Genomic DNA, 18303 nt, shown 5'->3' with positions numbered 1-18303 from the left:
TATTTCTTTGAATATTCTCTCTGTCCCTTTCTTCTCCTCTGGGACTCCCACAACATGCATGTTGGCATACCTGATGGTGTCCCACAGCTTCCCCAGGCTCTGTTCCTTTCCTCTTTCTGCTCTTCAGACTACTGATTTCAGTTGTCTTATCTTCAAGTTCACTGATTCTTTCTTCTGCCAGCTCCAATCTACTGTTGGACCCCTCTAGGGAATTTTAAATTTGAGGTACTGTAGTCTTCAGCCCTGTTCAGTTCCTTTTCCTAATTCCCTCTCTCCATTAATACTCTCTTTGTGTGCATGTATCATTTTCCTGATTTCCTTTAGTTCTTTATCCATATTTCCCTTTAGTTCTTTGAGCATATTTAGAATTATTCTTTAAAAATCTTTGTCTGGAAAGAATAAAAAATAAAGATAAAAAAAACTCTGTATGTGGAATGACACAGGTCTGGTCCTCCTCACTGATGATTTCTAATGCTTTAATCTTGTCCTTTGCCTGGGCCATCACTTCTGATTTCTTTGTACATTTTACAATAGTTTGTTGAAACTTGGACATTTTGATATTTTAATGTGTTGCTACTGGAATTTAGACTGGAGGCATCTGTTCCTGAAGCTTGTTTCCAGCTAATGTTATGACAGAGCTTTCCTTGAATGACAGGAGCTAACCAAGAAAAAGAAAACATCTTTCCCAGTATTTGCAGACTGACCTGTGCAAGTGCTATCTTTCAGAGTTTCTCCATAGAATGAGTTCAGAGAATAGCTCCAAGTCAAAGCATAGGCACTCCCCGGTCCTTTCTGTGTCTGGGTTTTGTCTTGGACGTGCGTGGTTGGCACCAGGGATTCCCCTGTTCTACTGGTTTTAGTCTGTTATGTACCCCAGAAAATCAATGTTATTTTAATCCAGTCTTGTGAGTACAGACATATCGTTGGGTGAGACTTTTTGAGTAAATTGTTTCTATAGAGATGTGACCCACTCAATTCAAGGTGAGTCTTAATCCTTTCTTGGAGCCCTTAATGAGAGAAAGCCAGAAACGTTTAGAATACAAAATACCCCAGAAGAAGCCAGAAGGACCCACAGGAGCTTAGAGCCATTTTGAACCAACTCAGGAGAGAAGGGCCAGCAGACGTTGCCGTGTGCCTTTCTGTATGACAGAGAAATCCCGAATGTGACCAGCCTTTCTTGAGTGAAGGTATTCTCATGTTTGTGTCTTAATCTGGACGTCTTCATAGCCTTAGAACTGTAATTTGTAACCTAATAAATCTCTTTTGTAAAAGCCAATCCATTTCTGGTGTATTGCATTCTGGCAGCATCAGCAAACTAAAACATCCATTTACATGTTTTTGAATGTCCCCTCTTCCCTAGGAAACAGTTTTCTCACAGTTCTGGGATCTGCTCTGTATGTCCTACTAAGCCAGCAATTCTTTGCCCAAGGAATCCACTTGTCTGGTCACCCAGAGTTCTATATGAGAGCTCAGTGAGCCATCTTCTACACACCGGGCAAGTTCTAGGATGGTGAGTCCCTAAGGCTACCACCAGGCAGACTGAGCTAGACATATATATGCTGAGTATGTGTGTGAGGGTTACCAATGGAGGGGCCAGCCAGGACTCCGTGAGATCCTACCACTTTTAAGTGATCTAATTCTTGATTTGGCGTTTGGCCTGCTGCTGCAATCCTTTAAATGTTTTCTGGAAATTTGAGAAAGATGTTTCTAACAGTTCTTGTTGGTTGTTTAAAGCTTCTGTGGGGTGACAGAGCCCTGAAGTATCTCACTCTGCCATCTTGGTCAGGCCCTCAGTAGTTCCTTTCTGTAGCTGAATAGTGTTCCCTTGGGTGGATATACATTTTGGTTATCTATTCACTAGTTGATGAACATTTGGATTTTCATTTTAAACTATTATGAATAATGCTGCTATGAACATTTGTGTACGTATCTTTGTGTAGACACATGTTTTCATTTTTCTTGGATAGATACCTAGGAGTATAATTGCTGGATCATATGATAAATTGATATTTAAAATTTTAGGAAACTGCCAAACTGTTTTCCAAAGTGTGTGTATCATCTTGTATTCCCTCCAGCAAGGAGTGAGTGTTCCAATTTCTCCTTATTATTATCTGTCTTTTTTATTATAGCCATCTTTGCAGATGTGAAGTGGTATCTCATGTAGTTTTGATTTCATTCCCCTATTGACTAATGATGTTGAGCATCTTTTCATCTGTCTGTTGGCCATTTGTATATCTTCTTTGGAGATATGTTTACTCCAAGCTTTTGCCCATTTTTAAATGAAATTGTCTTCTTTAAGTATTCTTTTCATATTCTAGAAAAAAAAATCCTTTCACAGATATATAATTTGCAAATATTTTCTTCCAATCTGGGCTTGTTCTTTTCATTGTCTTAGGGGTGTTTTGGAGAGCAAAAGTTTTAAATTTTGATGAAATCCAGTTTATCAACTTTTTCTTGTATGGGTCATGTATTTGATATCATATCTAAGAAATCTTTACCTAGCCCAAAATCATGATGATTTTCTCATGGAATTTTTTTAGCTTTAATTCTCACATTTAGGTCTACGGTCTGTTTTAAATTAATTTTTTTGTGTATGGTAAGAGGAAGGATCTAAGTTTTGTTTTTTTTTTTAAATGAATATTTATTGTCCCATTGTGGAATTTGTAGATTTGTACACTATCTCTTCTCCATTGCAGTGCCCTAGCATCTTTTCCAAAAGTTGGTTGGCCATAAATATATACAGTTTTGTATCCTGCTTTTTCCACTAAAAATATGAATAGCTTTCCATATTAAAAATGTATCTCCTCATTTAAAATGACAGTATAGTATTCCTTTGATAGGTGTACCATCACTTAAGAGGGATGGATATTGCTGCCTATATTGCTGGATATTTAAATTGTTTGCAGTTTTTTGTTTGTAATTATGAACCTTCTTTGACTGTTCTTGTAGTTGAATCATCGCACGTGTCCTTCACTACTTCCTTATGATAAATCATTAGGAAAAGAAATCCTGGAAATTTGGGGAAATTGACCTTTAGAAAGGCTGTGTGAGAATGCTCATTTCTCAGTACTTCACCACTGACACTGAATGTTTCTTTTTGAAAACATTTCCTATTTATAAGTTAAAAAATGGCCTATCATTTGCCACTTTGATCACTAGTGGGGCTTATTCATTTTCATATGCTTCTTGCTCCCTGTATATCATCTGTGAATTACCTGTTCATGTCTTGCCCATTTTTCTTTGGATTGGTTATCTTTTCTTATTTTGTAACAATACTCTGTATTAACTTTTCTAGTTAAATTTTTATAACTGTCATGTTTTACAGATGTTTTTCTGGTATATTTTCCCTCTAAACTACATATGTGGCATTTCTGCTAACAATTAGCAGAAGAGGTCCCTTTTGTCAGTCCTGTTCTTTATTCTGAGCTTACAGAGTCTTTTTCTATTTCCTGATTTTTAAATATCCGGACCTCATGATAGCCTGCAAATTAGACTGGATGGTTCCTATATTGTAGAGGATGTCATTATATCTGACAGGTGAAGTAACTTGCCCAAGATCACCCAGCTTGTAAGTGACTGAGCCAGGTGGTCTGATTCTAGAGCCCTTGTTTTCACCACTCAGTATCCACTGCTTCTCCCAGGACCTCCTTCCACACCTCGCCCAGCAAATCTTTCTGCTTGGGTGTTCTATACTCAGTACTGTGCCAGGTAGTTCGGAGGAATACAGAGTCATGACATTCAAGACTTAATGTGAATTGGAGAGAGAGGTCCAACAAACATAAAACAGAGATATGGCAATATAGCCAGAATAGTAACATGTAACATTTTTTAATGCAGACCATGTTGAAGGTACGTGCTAAGTGTTTTATACACAGTAGTCTGGTATTTCATTTAGTCCTCCTACTCCCCCACCCACCCAAGCTGAGTGCTCACATTATCCCCATGTCTCAGTTTCTTAGAGCTACCATTACAAAGTATACAACAGAAATTTTATTCTTTCATGGTTCTGGCGCTTTGGTTCAGCCTTCGAAAGTCAAGGTGTTGGCAGGGTCACGCTCCCTGTGAAGGCTCTAGGGGAGAATCTTCCCTTGCCTTCTTCCAGCTTCTAGTGGCCCTGGGCATTCCTTGGTATTCCTTGGTATATGGAGGCAACACCCCAATTGCTACTTCTGTCTTCACGTGGCTTTCTTCTCTGTGTCTCTGTTTTCTCTTTTTTATCATGCTACCAGTCACTGGATTTAGGGTATACCCTAAATCCTACGATGACTTCAACTTGAGATCCTTAACTAATTTCATCTGCAAGTACCTCTCAAAAATTAAAGTCTAGGGTGTTTGGGTGGTTCAGTGGTAGAATGCTCGCCTTCTATGTGGGAGACCCGGGTTCGATTCCTGCACCATGTACCCAAAAAAGTAATAATAATAAATAATGTCTAAATAAAACAAACAAGAAAAAATAAAATAGCAACAACAACAAAGTAATGTCTCATTCTGAGGCTCAGGTGAAGATGAATATTAGCAGGACTCTATTCAATCCATTACATCCCATTTTATGGATAATGAAATAGAGGCCATGGATTTGTCCAGTTTCATGCAAATGGCAAATGGTATACACAATTCAGAGCAGTACATAATTAAGATTCCTGAGTGAGTTATTGTCATGGTTAGGGACAGGTGTCAAACAGGTATAGACATTAAGTCCCCGGAAGTGAATAAATGATGATTACTTGTGAGAGCAGGTGAAAGTGGAAGAGGCAGCAGATGGGCTTTGTGTTAGTTCCCCTCCCCATACACATTTCCATTTCATTTGCAGGTCTTGCCTAAGTCAACAATCCTGGGGCCTTTGAGACTTGGCCTGCAAGTTAAATCTAAATAGATGCTCAAAACTAAGAAGCATGTCTATAGAAGAGAGCTGACCAGAAGTTTTCCCAATATCAGGAGCATGGGAAGGGGGCACCAAAACCTGGAACCACTTGGGCAGTGTTCACTTTTCTCCACTTCTCATATGTGCTCTCTAGACCAGCACTTCTCAAGCTTAGATTTGTGTGCACATCTAAGAGTTCTGGTTAAAATGTAGATTATGGAGTGCATGGGTGGTTCAGAGGTGATATACTCACCTTCCATGCAGGAGACCTGGGTTTTATTCCTGGACCATGCGCACCCCCCCCCCCACAAAAAAAAAATGTAGATTGTGACTCTCTAGGCCTGGGTTGGGGCCCTAGGCTCTGCGTTTTTAACAGCTCCCAGGAGAGAGATGCTGCTGGTCCACAGACCACACTTGGGGTCTCTGGATCATTTCACCTGGGAGGATCATAAGTCATTGAAAGGAAATGCTAATATCCACTCAGGGATGCAGAGTAGTATCACCTCCAAGATGACTAAATTTTGGAGAAGAAGGGTCCTATGCCCAAATCTGTCATTAAATTGGTTTCTAGGCCTCCTAAATGGAAGACACCGTCTCAGCTCATGCTAGGTTGCAGCTTAACCAGTGTGGTCTGTGGACCAGCAGCATAGCGCCAGTGGCAGTGATAAGCCTCATCAGTATGTTTATAGTTCAGGGTCCCCAAACCAAACCTTCATCCTGGCATCTTGGGACTGAGAAAGCCTTCTTGACCAAAAAGGGGAAGAGAAAAATGAGACAAAATAAAGTTTCAGTGGCTGAGAGATTTCAACCAGAGTCAAGAGGTTATCCTGGAGGTGATTCTTACTCATTATATAGATTTCCTTTTTTAGTTTATGGTGTATTGAAGTGGCTAGAGGTGTGCCCTCCTTGTGCCTCAGCTGCTGAAATGTGGACTAAATAAATCTCCCAAGATGAATTTTCTACACTTTCCAGGAGTGTGTTGATTTTGCAAAACAAACAAAAGATTTCTTTGGCAAAGAAAACCAATGGAGTGTTATTATAGTTCTTACAGTTCCCTTCGTCCCCAAGTTCAAAGGGGCCCCATGTTCTGGGTTTTCTAGCACAGACCTGTGATAATGCCCACGCCCAAAAATGTCCATGTCTTAATCCCCAGAATATGTGAATACATTATCTTACATGGCAAGAGAGACTTTGCTTATGTTATTAAATTCAGATCTTGAGATGAGAAGATTATCCTGCATTAGCCAAGTGGGCCCAGTATAGTCACAAGGGTCCTGACAAGAGGGAGGCAAGTCAGAGTGATGGAAGGGAGGGGTCAGAGGCTAAAGTGTGTGGGTGGCCTCAGAAGCTGAAATGACAAGGAAATGGATTCTCTTCTAGAGCTCCTGCTGGGTTTAGCCATGTAGGGTTTATATGGGTTTAGCCATATAGGCTTCTTTTTGGACTTCCGACCTCCAGAACCATAAGATAATAAATTTGTGTTGTTTTAAGCCACTAAGTTTGTGGCAATTTGTTATAGCAGCAGTAAGAAGCTATTGCATCTGTCCTGTTGTTTCCCTGAATATCCTTGTTACAGTGTGTGCTAATTTTTTTTAACATTTTTTATGTGAAATATATATACAAAAAAGCAATAAATTTCAAAGAACATTTTAACAAGTAGTTTTAGAATACATTTCAAAGTTTGGTATGGGTTACAGTTCCACATTTTCAGGTTTCTCCTAGCTGCTCCAAAACACTGGTGACTAAAATGAAATATCAGTGTAATGATTGAGCAGTCATACTCGTTTGTTAAATCCTAACTTCTCTGTTATAACTCTTCCTTTGATTCTTCTCCCAATCTGTAGGTGTATTTGGGCTATACCCATTCTAACATTTTTTATATTGGAAAGGGGTGTCAACAGTAGGATAGGGGGATGGAACTAGTTAATGTTCTTGGAGAGACTGGCACCTCTGGGTTTCAGGAATTATCTGGCCTGGAACGGTCTGAAGGTTCTAAAAAGTAATCTTAGTGCGTGTAAGTTTTGTAGGATCTCAGATAGAGCCCTGACTGTTCTTTATGGTTAACAGGAATGATGTTGGTTGGGATTTGGCATACTGTACCAATTAGCAATATCTAACTGAAGCTTCCATAAGAGTAGCCTCCAGAATAGCCTCTTGACTCTATTTGAACTCTTTAAGCCATTGGTATCTTATTTTATTACATTTATTTTCCCCTTTTTGGTCAGGAAGGCATTGTCGAGCCCACAGTGCCAGGGCCAGGCTCATCCCTGGGAGTCATAACCCACGTTGCCAGGGAGACTCACACCCTGGATGTCATGTCCCATATAGGGGGAAGGGTAATGAGTTTACTTGTGGAGTTGGGCTTAGAGAGAGAGAGAGAGGCCACATCTGACCAACAAAAGAGGTTCTCTAGAAGCAACTCTTAGGCATAATTATAGGTAGGCTTAGCTTTTCTTCTCTGCTACAGAAATAAGTTCCCAAGATCAAGGGCTTGGCCTATTAACTTGGGAGCCCCTATGTTTGAGAGAGGATCAGGGGTTTCCCAGGTGGGAAAGTGAATAGTTCCATATTTTTTCTTTAGTCCCTCAAAGGACTTTACCAATATTTTTAAATTATCTGCCCAACATACTCTGGGATATATCCAAGTATTACATTAAGCTATACAGAATTTCAAGCCATTATTCCCATTCTGGGCTCCATGTATTTGGGTTATTTAAATGAAGTATCCAGACAGGTTGAGCTAGATTGTGTGCAACAGAAAAGTTAGGTTTTGGACAAAATTAACCTCTCTTCCTTTGGTCTCGTTCAGCAGGCGAAGTTTTAAAATGGAGACAATGTCATCGTTTACCCTGTACTCTGATTTACCTTGGTCCCAACCAGATCGGCTTCATTCTTATCTGTAATTGAAGCCTGATATCTTTTTTAGTTTCTTTAGCAGTTGTTGTATGTAGCAATGCTGACTTTCAGAGCTGCAGAAGTCCAACTCTGAGTTAATACTAATGGTGTCACACAGGTACCCAAAGTTGTGTGCTCATTTTCTATATGGCCAGTGTGGGTATTATACATTGCAACCTAGAGCATAGAAGTAAAGAATGTGGACTAAAAGAGCCTGACTGCTTTAGTTATAGTCTTCTGTGGTATGATCTGCTCATCCTGGTTTGCCCGGGACTTTCCTGTATTTAGCACTTGAAAGCCCCGTGTCCTGGGAACCTCCTTAAACAGGCAAACCGGGAGCCGTATCACTTATTTTGCTGATTGACTTTGAGCAAGTTGTTTAACTTTTCTGCATCTGTTTCTTCATCTGAAAAACAGGGATAATGATAGGGTTGTTGTGAAAAGTAATTGATCTGTACAAGGACCAGCCCATAGTAAACGCCTCAGAAATATTAGCTTTTATTAATATGTAAGGCCATATGTGGTGCAGAAGTTCTTGGAGGTGCTTCATTAGGAAAAAGGAACCATATTCTTGACAATCTGAAACCACGGCTTGAAGAATCTCCTTAATTTATCTTTCTTTTTAATTAATTAATTTTAACTTTCTATTGTGGTATCATATACAACTCAGTATTTCCCATTTTAACCACTTTCAAGAATTCAGTCGAATTAATTACATTCACAGTGTTGTACTATCATCACCACCATCCATTACCAAACCTTTTCCATCACCCTAAACAGAAATTCCAAACCCACGAAGCAATCACTCCCCATTCTTTCCTCTCCCCAGCTCCCAATAACCTCTAATCTACTTGCTGTCTCTGTAGATATTTCATATAAATGAGATTATACATAATGTATGCGTGTGTCTAGCTTATTTTACTCAACAAGATGTCTTCAGGGTTCATCTATGTTATAGCGTGTATTAGAACTTCATTCCTTTGTATGACTGATCATTCCATCATATGGATATACGTTTTATCTATCCATCTGTGGATGGACACTTGGGTTGTTTCCATCTTTTGGTGACTGTGAATAATACTGCAGTGAACATTGGTATACAGTTATCTTTCTGTACCTTCTTCTGATCACCAGGGCCCCCCTCCCTTCTCTCTGAGCCCATGAAGACTTGCTTTGTCGGGGGCAATGTGACGCTCACCTGCCAGGTGTCTGGAGCCTACCCGCCTGCCAAGATCCTGTGGCTGAGGAACCTCACCCTGCCCGAGGTTGTAATCCGGTCCAATGGCCACTATCTCATCACTCAGCATGGCCAGACCTCCACCCTCACCATCCGCAACTGCTCCCAGGACCTGGATGAGGGATATTACGTCTGTCGGGCTGAGAACATCGTAGGGCTGAGGGAGGTGGACATCTGGTTGAGTGTGAAAGGTGAGTGATGGACGTGGTCCCAAAGGAGGAGCATTTGATGCTTTAGAGGGCCTGGCACCAGCATCTAAAGGCCTGGTGCCTCCCTGCATGCAACCACTGCCCGCTAACCTAGGGCAAAAATGCTTGCCTGTGGCTTGATAAGATTGCTGGGAAAAAACTGTCATCCAATCCTAAATCTCTAACTTGTGCATGGAGATCAAAGAATTATTTTATATCTATTATACACCAAAGAGTATACAAAATATACAAAACATATGTAAGTTATGGAGCACACTAGCAAAATGAACATACCCAAGAAACCACCATCCCACTTAATATATACAGCAACATCACTGAAGTGCCATCATCACTGAAATTACCTGTAGGTAGCAGGGGTCAGATTTAGAAAAATCAAAATAAAACAAGAAACAGGATGCCTATTTAAACTTGAACTTCAAAACAAGGAAAACTCTTTGTAGTATAAATATGTCCCATATATGGCATGGGATATAACTATACTAAAAAATTATTCATGGTTCTTTTAAAATCAAAGTTTAACTGGGCGATCTGTACTTTATCTGGTAATCCTACCTGTAAGCCTCTTTTCAGTCTCATCCTGGGCCTGCAAAAGGTCATTGCTATCCTGAATTTCATGTTTTTGGTCCCCAAGTATTTATTTTTTTACTACATAGGCACTCATTTCTAAATAATATTTATTTTTATTTGTTTTTGACCTTTATAAAATGGTTCTTACCACATACGAAGTCTTCTATGATATGCTTTTTCCACATTTTTTAAAGATATATCCATGCTGACGTGTAATTGTACTTTATACCTGTTTACTACTATATATATATATTATGTCACTATTCTACAACTAAATTATTCATTTTTCTCCCAATAGACATTTTTTTCCAATATTTTGTTATGATGAAGAGTATTGCTATGGGCATTTTTTAACCCAGTTCCTGGTGTACATATATACCAGGTCCCTATGCAAATGTTTCTCTGGGATATGTACAAGGAGAAGAAATTATGGGTGATAGGGTATTTGTATTTTTATCTTTATATGACAACCCAAATTATTTTCCAGAGTGGCTGGACCACTTTCCTTTCTTACTCGTAGTATATGAGAATTCTGGGTTAATCCAAATTGTCACCAGAACGTCATAATTTTTGCCTTTCTGGTTGATGTAAGATGGACTCTCACTGTGGTCCTAATTTGAATTTCTTTGATTACTAAGAAAGATGAGCATTTTTCTCATGTTTATTTACTGTTTGTGTTTATTTTTTTTATTTATTTTTTTTTAATTTTTTAATTTTTTATTTTTTTATTAACGGAAAGGAAAAAAAAAAGAAATTAACACAACATTTAGAGATGATACCATTCTACATATGCACTCAGTAATTCTTAACATCATCACATAGATGCATGATCATTGTTTCTTAGTACATTTGCATCGGTTTAGAGGAACTAGCAACACAACAGAAAAAGATATAAAATGTTAATATAAAGAAAAGAAATAAAAGTAGTAATAATAGTAAAAAACAACAACAACAAACAAACCAACAAGCAAACAAAAACAAAAAAAACCCTATAGCTCAGATGCAGCTTCATTCAGTATTTTAACATGATTACTTTACAATTAGGTATTATTGTGCTGTCCATTTTTGAGTTTTTGTATCTAGTCCTGTTGCACAGTCTGTATCCCTTCAGCTTCAATTACCCATTGTCTTACCCTGTTTCTAACTCCTGCTGAACTCTGTTACCAATGACATATTTCAAGTTTATTCTCGAATGTCCGTTCACATCAGTGGGACCATACAGTATTTGTCCTTTAGTTTTTGGCTGGATTCACTCAGCATAATATTCTCTAGGTCCATCCATGTTATTACATGGTTCATAAGTTTATCTTGTCTTAAAGCTGCATAATATTCCATCGTATGTATATACCATAGTTTGTTTAGCCACTCTTCTGTTGATGGAGACTTTGGCTGTTTCCATCTCTTTGCAATTGTAAATAACGCTGCTATAAACATTGGTGTGCAAATGTCCGTTTGTGTCTTTGCCCTTAAGTCCTTTGAGTAGATACCTAGCAATGGTATTGCTGGGTCGTATGGCAATTCTGTATTCAGCTGTTTGAGGAACCGCCAAACTGCCTTCCACAGTGGTTGCATCCTTTGACATTCCCACCAACAGTGGATAAGTGTGCTTCTTTCTCCGCATCCTCTCCAGCACTTGTCATTTTCTGTTTTGTTGATAATGGCCATTCTGGTGGGTGTGAGATGATATCTCATTGTGGTTTTGATTTGCATTTCTCTAATGGCCAGGGACATTGAGCATCTCTTCATGTGCCTCTTGGCCATCCGTATTTCTTCTTCTGGTAGGTGTCTGTTTAAGTCTTTTTCCCATTTTGTAATTGGGTTGGCTGTCTTTTTGTTGTTGAGTTGAACAATCTCTTTATAAATTCTGGATACTAGACCTTTATCTGATATGTCATTTCCAAATATTGTCTCCCATTGCGTAGGCTGTCTTTCTACTTTCTTTTTTTTTTTTTTTTTTTTTTTAAGAGACTGTCAGATCTTTATTCAACTGCTTTTTTTTTCTTTTTTTTTTTATTAATTAAAAAAAGAATTAACAAAACAATTAGAAATCATTCCAATCTACATGTACAATCAGTAATTCTTAATAACATCACATAGTTGCATATTCATCATTTCTTAGTACATTTGCATCGATTTAGAAAAAGAAATAAAAAGACAACAGAATAAGAATTAAAACAATAATAGAAAGAAAAAAAAAACAAAAACAAAAAACCTATACCTCACATGCAGCTTCATTCAGTGTTTTAACATAATTGCATTACAATTGGGTAGTATTGTGCTGTCCATTTCTGAGTTTTTATATCCAGTCCCGTTGTACAGTCTGTATCCCTTCATCTCCAATTATCCCTTCTCTTTTTTTTTTTTTTTTTAACGGAAAAAAAAGAAATTAACCCAACATTTAGAGATCATACCATTCTACACATGCAATCATTAATTCTTAACATCATCACATAGATGCATGATCATCATTTCTTAGTACATTTGCATTGGTTTGGAAGAACTAGCAACATAACCGAAAAAGATATAGAATGTTAATATAGAGAAAAAAATAAAAGTAATAATAGTAAAATCAAAACAAAACAAAACAAAACAAAACAAAAACCTATAGCTCAGATGCAGCTTCATTCAGTGTTTTAACATGATTACTTTACAATTAGGTATTATTGTGCTGTCCATTTTTGAGTTTTTGTATCTAGTCCTGTTGCACAGTCTGTATCCCTTCAGCTTCAATTACCCATTGCCTTACCCTGTTTCTAACTCCTGCTGAACTCTGTTACCAATGACATATTTCAAGTTTATTCTCGAATGACCGTTCACATCAGTGGGACCATACAGTATTTGTCCTTTAGTTTTTGGCTGGATTCACTCAGCATAATATTCTCTAGGTCCATCCATGTTATTACATGGTTCATAAGTTTATCTTGTCTTAAAGCTGCATAATATTCCATCGTATGTATATACCACAGTTTGTTTAGCCACTCTTCTGTTGATGGAGATTTTGGCTGTTTCCATCTCTTTGCAATTGTAAATAATGCTGCTATAAACATTGGTGTGCAAATGTCCGTTTGTGTCTTTGCCCTTAAGTCCTTTGAGTAGATACCTAGCAATGGTATTGCTGGGTCGTATGGCAATTCTATATTCAGCTGTTTGAGGAACCGCCAAACTGCCTTCCACAGTGGTTGCACCCTTTGACATTCCCACCAACAGTGGATAAGTGTGCCTCTTTCTCCGCATCCTCTCCAGCACTTGTCATTTTCTGTTTTGTTGATAATGGCCATTCTGGTGGGTGTGAGATGATATCTCATTGTGGTTTTGATTTGCATTTCTCTAATGGCCAGGGACATTGAGCATCTCTTCATGTGCCTCTTGGCCATCCGTATTTCCTCTTCTGAGAGGTGTCTGTTCAAGTCTTTTTCCCATTTTGTAATTGGGTTGGCTGTCTTTTTGTTGTTGAGATGAACAATCTCTTTATAAATTCTGGATACTAGACCTTTATCTGATATATCATTTCCAAATATTGTCTCCCATTGTGAAGGCTGTCTTTCTACTTTCTTGATGAAGTTCTTTGATGCACAAAAGTGTTTAATTTTGAGGAGCTCCCATTTATTTATTTCCTTCTTCAGTGTTCTTGCTTTAGGTTTAAGGTCCATAAAACCACCTCCAGTTGTAAGATTCATAAGATATCTCCCAACATTTTCCTCTAACTGTTTTATGGTCTTAGACCTAATGTTTAGATCTTTGATCCATTTTGAGTTAACTTTTGTATAGGGTGTGAGAGATGGGTCTTCTTTCATTCTTTTGCATATGGATATCCAGTTCTCTAGGCACCATTTATTGAAGAGACTGTTCTGTCCCAGGTGAGTTGGCTTGACTGCCTTATCAAAGATCAAATGTCCATAGATGAGAGGGTCTATATCTGAGCACTCTTTTGATTCCATTGGTCGATATATCTATCTTTATGCCAATACCATGCTGTTTTGACCACTGTGGCTTCATAATATGCCTTAAAGTCAGGCAGCGCGAGACCTCCAGCTTCGTTTTTTTTCCTCAAGATGTTTTTAGCAATTCGGGGCACCCTGCCCTTCCAGATAAATTTGCTTATTGGTTTTTCTATTTCTGAAAAATAAGTTGTTGGGATTTTGATTGGTATTGCATTGAATCTGTAAATCAATTTAGGTAGGATTGACATCTTGACTATATTTAGTCTTCCAATCCATGAACACGGTATGCCCTTCCATCTATTTAGGTCTTCTGTGATTTCTTTTAACAGTTTTTTGTAGTTTTCTTTATATAGGTTTTTTGTCTCTTTGGTTAAATTTATTCCTAGGTATTTTATTCTTTTAGTTGCGATTGTAAATGGGATTCGTTTCTTGATTTCCGCCTCAGCTTGTTCATTACTAGTGTATAGAAAAGCTACAGATTTTTGAATGTTGATCTTGTAGCCTGCTACTTTGCTGTACTCATTTATTAGCTCTAGTAATTTTGTTGTGGATTTTTCTGGGTTTTCTACATATAGTATCATATCGTCTGCAAACAATGATAGTTTGACTTCTTCCTTTCCTATTTTGATGCCTTGTATTTCTTTTTCTTGCCTAATTGCTCTGGCTAGAACTTCCAACACAATGTTGAATAATAGTGGTGATAGTGGACATCCTTGTCTTGTTCCTGATCTTAGGGGGAAAGTTTTCAATTTTTCCCCATTGAGGATGATATTAGCTGTGGGTTTTTCATATATTCCCTCTATCATTTTAAGGAAGTTCCCTTGTATTCCTATCTTTTGAAGTGTTTTCAGCAGGAAAGGATGTTGAATCTTGTCAAATGCCTTCTCTGCATCAATTGAGATGATCATGTGATTTTTCTGCTTTGATTTGTTGATATGGTGTATTACATTAATTGATTTTCTTATGTTGAACCATCCTTGCATACCTGGGATGAATCCTACTTGGTCATGATGTATAATTCTTTTAATGTGTTGTTGGATACGATTTGCTAGAATTTTATTGAGAATTTTTGCATCTGTATTCATTAGAGAGATTGGTCTGTAGTTTTCTTTTTTTGTAATATCTTTGCCTGGTTTTGGTATGAGAGTGATGTTGGCTTCATAGAATGAATTAGGTAGTTTTCCCTCCACTTCAATTATGTTGAACAGTTTGAGGAGAGTAAGTACTAATTCTTTCTGGAATGTTTGATAGAATTCACATGTGAAGCCGTCTGGTCCTGGACTTTTCTTTTTAGGGAGCTTTTGAATAACTAATTCAATCTCTTTACTTGTGATTGGTTTGTTGAGGTCGTCTATTTCTTCTTGAGTCAAAGTTGGTTGTTCATGTCTTTCCAGGAACCTGTCCATTTCATCTAAATTGTTGTATTTATTAGCGTAAAGTTGTTCATAGTATCCTGTTATTACCTCCTTTATTTCTGTGAGGTCAGTAGTTATGTCTCCTCTTTCATTTCTAATCTTATTTATTTGCATCCTCTCTCTTCTTCTTTTTGTCAATCTTGCTAAGGGCCCATCAATCTTGTTGATTTTCTCATAGAACCAACTTCTGGTCTTATTGATTTTCTCTATTGTTTTCATCTTTTCAATTTCATTTATTTCTGCTCTAATCTTTGTTATTTCTTTCCTTTTGCTTGCTTTGGGATTAGTTTGCTGTTCTTTCTCCAGTTCTTCCAAGTGGACAGTTAATTCCTGCATTTTTACCTTTTCTTCTTTTCTGATAAAGGCATTTAGGGCAATAAATTTCCCTCTTAGCACTGCCTTTGCTGAGCCCCATAAGTTTTGATATGTTGTGTCTTCATTTTCATTTGCCTCTAGGTATTTACTAATTTCTCTTGCAATTTCTTCTTTGACCCACTTGTTGTTTAAGAGTGTGTTGTTGAGCCTCCATGTATTTATGAATTTTCTGGCACTCCGCCTATTATTGATTTCCAACTTCATTCCTTTATGATCCGAGAAAGTGTTGTATGATTTCAATATTTTTAAATTTGTTAAGACTTGCTTTGTGACCCAGCATATGGTCTATCTTTGAGAATGATCCATGAGCACTTGAAAAAAAGGTGTATCCTGCTGTTGTGGGATGTAATGTCCTATAAATGTCTGTTAAGTCAAGCTCATTTATAGTAATATTCAGGTTCTCTATTTCTTTATTGATCCTCTGTGTAGATGTTCTGTCCATTGATGAGAGTGGTGAATTGAAGTCTCCAACTATTATGGTATATGTGTCTATTTCCCTTTTCAGTGTTTGCAGTGTATTCCTCACGTATTTTGGGGCATTCTGGTTCGGTGCGTAAATATTTATGATTGTTATGTCTTCTTGCTTAATTGTTCCTTTTAATAGTATATAGTGTCCTTCTTTGTCTCTTTTAACTGTTTTACATTTGAAGTCTAACTTGTTGGATATTAGTATAGCCACTCCTGCTCTTTTCTGGTTGTTATTTGCATGAAATATCTTTTCCCAACCTTTCACTTTCAACCTATATTTATCTTTGGGTCTAAGATGTGTTTCCTGTAGACAGCATATAGAAGGATCCTGTTTTTTAATCCATTCTGCCAGTCTGTGTCTTTTCATTGGGGAATTCAGTCCATTGACATTTAGAGTTATTACTGTTTGGATAATATTTTCCTCTACCATTTTGCCTTTTGTATTATATATATCATATCTGACTTTCCTTCTTTCTACACTTTTCTCCATGTCTCTCTCTTCTGTCTTTTCGGTTCTGACTCTAGTGCTTCCTTTAGTATTTCTTGCAGAGCTGGTCTCTTGGTCACAAATTCTCTCAGTGACTTTTTGTCTGAGAATGTTTTAATTTCTCCCTCATTTTTGAAGGACAATTTTGCTGGATATAGGAGTCTTGGCTGGCAGTTTTTCTCTTTTAGTAATTTAAATATATCATCCCACTGTCTTCTAGCTTCCATGGTTTCTGCTGAGAAATCTACACATAGTCTTATTGGGTTTCCCTTGTATGTGACGGATTGTTTTTCTCTCGCTGCTTTCAAGATCCTCTCTTTCTCTTTGACCTCTGACATTCTAACTAGTAAGTGTCTTGGGGAACGCCTATTTGTGTCTAATCTCTTTGGGGTGCGCTGCACTTCTTGGATCTGTAATTTTAGGTCTTTCATAAGAGTTGGGAAATTTTCAGTGATAATTTCTTCCATTAGTTTTTCTCCTCCTTTTCCCTTCTCTTCTCCTTCTGGGATACCCACTACACGTATATTTGTACGGTTCACATTGTCCTTGAGTTCCCTGATACCTTGTTCAAATTTTTCCATTCTTTTCCGGATAGTTTCTGTTTCTTTTTGGAATTCAGATGTTCCATCCTCCAAATCACTAATTCTATCTTCTGTTTCTTTAAATCTGTCGTTGTAGGTATCCATTGTTTTTTCCATCTTTTCTACTTTATCTTTCACTTCCATAAGTTCTGTGATTTGTTTTTTCAGTTTTTCTATTTCTTCTTTATGTTCAGCCCATGTCTTCTTCATGTCCTCCCTCAATTTATCGATTTCGTTTTTGAAGAGGTTTTCCATTTCTGTTCGTATATTCAGCATTAGTTGTTTCAGCTCCTGTATCTCATTTGAACTATTGGTTTCTTCGTTTGACTGGGCCATATGTTCAATTTTCTGAGCGTGATCCGTTATCTTCTGTTGGCCTCTGGGCATTTAGTCAGATTTCCCTGGGTGTTCGACCCCACAGGTTGAAAGATTTTTCTGTGCAATCTCTGGGTTCTGTTTTTCTTATCCTGCCCAGTAGGTGGCGCTCGTGGCACACGTTTGTCTACGGGTTCCACCAGTTAAAGTTGCTGTGGGTCCTTTAACTCTGGAAAATTCTCGCCATAGGGGAGGTTCGGCAGCCGAAGCGCCTTGGAAGAATGCCAGCCGGCCTGGGGTTCCGAATGCGGGGAGGGTCGCCGGCCGCCGCAGCACGGGAGAGCGTCTGGCCGAATTAGCTAGTCGGCCCGGGGCACCAAGCGTGGCGGGAGGGCGCCAGCTGTCGCAGCCCGGGAGAGTGCACTATTCCCAGCCGACGGGGGAGTCACGTGTTTGGAAGGGATCCCCCGGTCACTGTTCTCCACAGTCTGGGGATTTCCGACCCAACTATCTCTGTTGTTCCGGGGGGCCTCGTGTGGTGGGGGCACCAGCCACCGCGGCCTAAGGGGACCGCCTGTCCAATTCTACCAGCTGGCCTGGGAAGGTGGAAGGGAGGGACTCCGGTCGCTTGCCGTCCCACCCAGGAAAGCCCGTGCCCCTTGGTGATCTCACCGGAGCTGGTTCTCCCAGATAGTCAGCCGTTCCAGGATGGGGTACGCTGTCCCTTTGATCTCCCTCGTGGCTCCGGGAGCTGCTCTGTATTATCTCCACTCCCCCAGTAGCTGTTCTGGAGGAGGAAAGGTGAGGGCAGCAAGGCTGTAGAGGCTGGTGGTGGAGGAGCCGGTGAAGGCGGGGGAAGAGGGCACCGTGGTGGTTGGAGAGCGGCCGGAGCAGGAGAGGGAGGAGAGGGGAGAAAGTGTTTGTGTTTATTTTTTATAAAACACGTGTTTGT

The 18303-nt window shown here is 38.8% G+C and overlaps 1 protein-coding gene across 1 annotated transcript in view; it reads left to right on the top strand.

The window, feature by feature from the left end:
* VSIG10 (V-set and immunoglobulin domain containing 10) overlaps positions 1 to 18303 on the top strand; it is a 58088-nt gene that overhangs the window by 34764 nt on the left and 5021 nt on the right. The window contains exon 5 of the mRNA XM_077159947.1: positions 8891 to 9184. Coding sequence (XP_077016062.1) covers positions 8891 to 9184 — 294 coding nt within the window. The remainder of the gene's footprint in view (positions 1 to 8890; positions 9185 to 18303) is intronic.

The sequence above is a fragment of the Tamandua tetradactyla genome, chromosome 5 (assembly GCF_023851605.1).
Source record: "Tamandua tetradactyla isolate mTamTet1 chromosome 5, mTamTet1.pri, whole genome shotgun sequence".
Taxonomy (NCBI): Eukaryota; Metazoa; Chordata; class Mammalia; order Pilosa; family Myrmecophagidae; genus Tamandua; species Tamandua tetradactyla.
Note: the sequence above shows the minus strand (reverse complement) of the source record. Positions and strands in the feature narration are given on the sequence as shown.